At 40.6% G+C, this 5,964-nt stretch overlaps 1 protein-coding gene across 1 annotated transcript; it reads right to left on the bottom strand.

Moving 5' to 3' along the window:
- Positions 1-319: 319 nt before the first annotated feature.
- LOC4332330 (vacuolar protein sorting-associated protein 9A) lies at positions 320-5,692 on the bottom strand. Its single transcript, NM_001417464.1, has 5 exons — positions 5,392-5,692; positions 4,347-4,494; positions 3,192-3,362; positions 2,630-2,809; positions 320-1,705 (listed from the first exon to the last, which is right to left on the bottom strand). Exons 1-5 carry the CDS (start codon positions 5,508-5,510, stop codon positions 881-883), a joined length of 1,443 nt encoding a protein of 480 aa, NP_001404393.1. The 5' UTR covers positions 5,511-5,692; the 3' UTR covers positions 320-880.
- Between the last annotated feature and the right edge of the window lie 272 nt (positions 5,693-5,964).

Below are 5,964 nucleotides of genomic sequence, written 5' to 3'. Positions count from 1 at the left end.
TGAATGGGTTGACTCCACAGCAGCGCAAATCGGGACCATAGACAGTAGCTAAACCATGCATGTTCTGGACAACTCATCCTGCGACGCAGGGCCAACACGTATGTAGCCTTTTAATCTTATTATTACAAACTATGAAAATTGGGTTGCCCCTGAGCATCGCCTTTCGAATTTCCTTTTCTGAAAAAAGAAAAATTTGGAAACAAAAACAAAACTTTGCAAGAAGAAGAATTGATAGAAATCTTTTTGTAGATCTCAATCGCTTTTGTCATAGATGTATCATTGAATAGGTATACTATACTACTGACGTGAATCGATGAATCGACAGGGAAGGAATAGTTCCCTGAAATTATGTCCATTTAAACCAAACAAATGAAGTTGAGGTGCTCAAAACACCGGTGATAACTAATCTGTAGAAGACGAACATCGGTATGCACTAGTACTAGCAGCTAAAGACAACAACTAGAAGACGATCAAATTATGTTTCATGCCATTTTCTCTTGGATCTAATTTCACATATGGATATTTTAATTTGAACTACAAAAGTAAAATGGTTTACCAAAATGGTATTAACCGCAAAATCAAACTTGAAGAGTCCATAACCAAAGGATCAATGAACGAACGTCGGGACAAGGAGCTTTGCTTCAGCAGAATGAATCTTGATCTTCCTCGACGCTGATATAAGAGAATCTCTATATTCTAGTTTCCAGGGACTTGAATCTCTATATTCTAGTTTCCAGCATTTACATTTTGTGGCTTCAGGAGCACAGCAATGCACCCACTTCTCTGTAACCAGTTGTCACCCCTTGATATATAAGAGAATGACCCGCCGTTGACAACGTTTTCCCTGTATTTCGACGGCCAACCATACTTGACCAACAACTCATGCATGTTCAGGTTGATCTGATGCTTCATCCTGCTGTGCCTTCTGATAACTTGGGTCAACCGCAGTTTGTTGGGTACCCGTGTTGTCTACTTCTGAATAAAGAGTATCATTTTTTATGTCATCACTGGTTTTGCTGCTTCCTTCGCTGAAATTTACTGCATTCTTCACATTTTTAGGCTCCTCAGATTCCACAAGATCAGAAACAGTTTGCATGCTCTGAACAGGAGGGTTTTCAAGGTTGATACCCATCCCTTGCGAAAGCGCTACATACTTTAGTACTAGCTGCTTGTAGGAGTTTAAAAGGTTTTCTACATCAGCAACAGTCAGATCACCAGAGCGGGCAAAAAGGAATGGGTACTCTTGAATTTTTTTGTTCAAGTCATCATCCTTGAGAAGCTCGGCTGCTCCTTTCTTCTCCAAATCAGAAATCGATTGCACACGCTCAACTGGGTTACTACTTGCATCACTGTCCCTTCTCATTTCCAGTCCAGGACCTTGGAAATTATCTTTCAAAGAGAGATTGACATCAGAATCCCTGCTAGCTTTCAGTGTTTGTGATTTTTGCTCCCGTACATCAAGATTGTTTTGGTTGTCCTGATTCTCTGAGCTAGCTGATAATCCCAACATGCGTTCCCTTGCCAAGTCCATCTTCTTTTGGAAATCTCGTTCATCCATTGATAATGATTCCCCATCAATGTTCCAGATGAAAGACTCAGCGGATAAGATGTTTGTAAAGAAATACTGAGCTTCTGACACCAACCGTGATTGACGTCTGTATCGCTGTATATATAATAGATTTGAGTGTAACTGTGGAGGATTTGCCTGCATTAAGAACAGCTACTGCTTAAATTCTTTTGGCTACCTTAATTTAAATGACAAATAAAAACACTTTACAGATGATTTTCAGGCAAAAGGATCATAACATTGTAGTTCAGATGATAGAACAAAACTACAACTAATGCTGAATTGCGGTGCAAGGGTAGTTTAGGCTAACTGCAGTAATTCCAGAAGCACGTAATACCTTGAGAGGCCAAACTAGAAGAGCACATATATCATTAACTCTTACCATTCAGTAGTTGACAAGCTCTTTCCGGTAATGAAGAGAAAAGTAAAGTGATAACCGTACATGATCTGATCTTAAGCCCTTTATGGTCATTTGCTGCAGTTTTCAAAAGCAAGTCCACAACCACTCAAATGCCAACTATTAGGTTTGTAATGAAAGTTTAACCATCATTTGTAATCAAAACTGATGTAGTGCCTAGCTAGAGGAGGGATGCCCAACTGATGGTTCACAGATTCATGGTTGCTCTAAGCACATGTACTGATGGGCATGAGTGCATGACAAGGTTGCTCTCAAATCTGGCAAACTATTTCAGTACAAAACTCACTATTAGATTAGACATGGAACCTGCATCATAATAGATAGGTAGAAGTTGGAACTAAAAGTAATACGAAGCAACAGTAAATGAGGTTGCACAGCGCACTGACAACTCTATTAAGAGGCAATGTGCCCAACAAATCACGTACCACTGCACCAATAATAGGCTTATATTTTTTCTAGAAAATATCAAAGTTGAGTAGGTAATACACAAATAGTCACCATCAAGTCGACACCTAATCTGTGCCATATCAAAGGGGGCAAATTTTCTTTCTCCAATACAGCACCAACAACTTAATATAATATTGTCAATATTTGATGGTTCATTTGTATCATCAACCAGTACTTTAACAAGTAGTGAATCATACCTTTATGGTAACATAGATGAGGACTGGAAGGAATTCATCAGCTCCCGGGGGATTTTCATTTGATACAATAGACGCATTTAGAAGTAGGTTGTTGATGACTTTACAGCAGTTCAGGATGCAAGCAAGCTTATCCCTTGGAGCCTTATACATGTTTATCTTCTGCAGCTCCTTCTGTGCAAGCTGTACAAAGAAGGGAACATATGTTAGTAAAGAACATTTATATATTTGAACACTGAGCCAGTTAATGCATGCCACTGGAAGTATTCCCTTAATTAAGGTCCTTGCAAGCAAAAAGAATTGACATTAGACCACAGTACGCAGATTAGGGTTGACAGTGGCAGCATTACTGTGATGATAATGCCATAAACTAAATAGCGAGTGTATATAAGAAGTGGGCAGAATGTTATTCACATGTAAGCATTAGTTTATAAATATACTTCAGACAGACAGGTTCAACAGGTTCCTCAATACCCAAGTAGTTCAATGTTATTGAAAGGTTCTGCACTGTAACAGATCTTCACAAATCTAAAAATGTATAAAGAGAGGAAATCAACTTCCATACCAGCCATGATGTTTCACTTTGATATTCTGGTTTGATATCCAAGTTTTCAGGCCGTATAAACTGCTGTAACAAAGACATCTTCTCAAAAAGTTCTTCATCACTCTTCACATCTTCCGGGACAGAAGCAAATACCCGATTGAACAGCTTTGTCATAACGTATTTCTCAAGGCCCTAAAATCACAATACAAGACAATCCAAATGTTGATATAACGACAAATATATTGGAGAATATGCAAGTAACGTTATGACATTTTATGGAATATATCAATAAGATGAAGAGGAACTCGGTAGGTAAAGGGTAGAGCGAGAGTGAAAAAGGAGAGTTTAAGTTTAAAAGTATCGAGTTTGAACTGCACTTTAAAAACAGCAACATGACTAGTGGAATAAGTTAATAATTCCACGTAACTGCCAGTCTTAATCAAAGTGTCTAAGAAAGGCACCTAGCTCGGCTGGCAGGGAGCTGCCAGGAGCAGAGCACCAGCCTGAGTTCGAATCCCTTCTAACGCAGGTTTTCTCACCATTTTCTTCTCTATCAATAATGGATGCTAAGTTCCTTCCTAGTACTCCAACACATTCTTAATCAAAATGCCTGAGATAATTTGATGAAGCCGTGCATTCCAAATTTCCGATGGGAGTAAATACAAGTCAGATGCATTTATTATGTATCTCTGTTAAACACAGAGATTATGATAACATGATGGATTGACTGCCTGAATCTTTGGCAAGCAGGCATGGTCACCAGAAAATAGGATAACTGGAAAATGAAAGACAGAAATAATTCATCTCATGTTAAAGTAGAACCAAAATAGGATGTTTAGTTCATCCCGTTGTCTAACAGATTTTAGTCAATGCATTAATCCGATCATGTCAAAAAGGAAAGACAGCATGGTCCACGAATCAAGAATCATATACTCATATAGCACAGTGACATCAATTAAAAATCCAAAAATAAAAAGAACACAGGCATATCTTATCTATAGAAAGTTCATACGGAAATTACCCATAAGACATTTGGACAAACCAAATTTAACGACTTACTTTGCAAGCAGGTAATCAACAAGAACATAGAGCTCTGAAATTCAATTTTGATGTTCATCTCTCTAGTTATGTAATATTACTATATCAGCAGTACCACGGAACAAGGAAATTGATTACCTCACCGGCACTTTCTAGTTCTTCTTCAGAACTTCCAGCCCAGGGGGTGTGAGCCCTGAAAGCACCTTCCATATTTTCCAGGAATTCTTGAACAGCCGCACTATCATGTTCAGGGTCAGGAGCTCTGTTCGAGAACGTTACGATAAAGCTGTATAACATGAAACATAACAACATAAATGATGTATTTCCCATACGAAAACATACATAAATGTCAAGTATTGGTTAGTTATGGATGCTGGATCTAGTATTTTAAAAGGTAAAAAAAGAAAGGCAAAGAAGGCAGTGCTGAAGCGTGCTCCTACATGTAGAAGAATTAAGTAAACTCACTAGTTTACAAAGCCTTAATTCCAAATTCCCAGCTTCTGGCCTAACATATAGAAAAGCGTATTTGTCAAGAATTAACTATGGTGTCCTCCCAGCTGTTGAATCTCCAGATACAACCTTGGCTACTATGTGTCATTGCCACTGTGCATAAATCCCAACTCATGTATTTCTAAATAAGCATGTTAACTTCTATGCTCTGTATCCAAGGTAGATATTTCACCCAAAGTGCATAAACCGATCATGCAATTTTCCTCAAACAACCCCCACACACATCGCATTGTTGCATTGCCGGCACACTGATCAATTATATCGATTGTGCTGCGACTCATCTATCCAAATGCAGTAACCCTAGACATAGAAAATAGGAATGGCATTAAACTTCACCTCGGAACTACACAGACGACGGTTAACAGGTAGGCGAAGAGACAAACAGCAACCCTAGATTAAGCTCCCCCCACAAAACCGGCACGGCGATCGGTCATATCGCCTTGCTAACACATATTGAAGGACACGGGAACGTAATCCCCTTGAACCCACGCCAAATGCTCCCCAAATCCCCACTATACCAGCAAAATCGCCCATCCCCGCACCACACACTATCGAACCAACACGCGCCGCGTAACACGAACCAATCGCGGCACACGCTTTCCGTCTCGGATCCCTAGACCACGAACTGAGATCGAGCATATGCCTAGCACCGAAAATTTGTGGCGGAGCTAACCCCTTGATGGACTTGACGAAGTCGGCGGCGGAGGGCTGGCGCATGCGCTCCAGGAAGTCGTGCCAGGCCAGCGGCGCGGTCGCGGACCCGAAGGCGTCGCCTCCGCCGCCGCCATCCATCGTCGCCGGATCGGGGAAGCCGGGGAGGTCGGCGGGCTCGGATCAGCCGGATTCGGTCACGTTTTGTGGGAGGAGGAGAGAAGGGGGAGGAAGTCAAGGGTCGCCGCGGTGGATGCCCCCGGCGACGCGCGGTGATTTATTTTGTCGGAGCCGTACTCGCCGAGAAGGGAGTGGCTCACGGCGCTTCCGCGTAACCAAAGATGGCCCTGTTTAAGGACATTTTTAGTTTGGAATTTCCAAAGGTTTTATTTATTACTCGTAGCAGTAATATTTTTTCTAACTACTCCCTCCATCCACAAAAGTTACGCATATTATTTTTAACACCAAAACCAAGGAGAAATTAAATCACCTTGGATGTTACAAAATCAAGGAGTAAATGAAAGCATGCAACCAATGAGTATTTTGATGACTTCTTGGATTCTAATAAAACATTTAATTTATCTCTTCATTCAAT

Source organism: Oryza sativa, chromosome 3, assembly GCF_034140825.1.
Source record: "Oryza sativa Japonica Group chromosome 3, ASM3414082v1".
Taxonomy (NCBI): Eukaryota; Viridiplantae; Streptophyta; class Magnoliopsida; order Poales; family Poaceae; genus Oryza; species Oryza sativa.
Note: the sequence above shows the minus strand (reverse complement) of the source record. Positions and strands in the feature narration are given on the sequence as shown.

What these genes read in the sequence shown, in the direction of transcription:
- LOC4332330 (NM_001417464.1), bottom strand. Translation starts at nt 5,510, where the DNA reads ATGGATGGCGGCGGCGGAGGCGACGCCTTCGGGTCCGCGACCGCGCCG. An exon ending in TTCGTCAAGTCCATCAAGGG is followed by an intron (nt 4,495 to 5,391) that starts GTTAGCTCCGCC and finishes CATGTTATACAG; the next exon opens with CTTTATCGTAACGTTCTCGA. An exon ending in AAAGTGAAACATCATGGCTG is followed by an intron (nt 2,810 to 3,191) that starts GTATGGAAGTTG and finishes TTCTTTGTACAG; the next exon opens with CTTGCACAGAAGGAGCTGCA.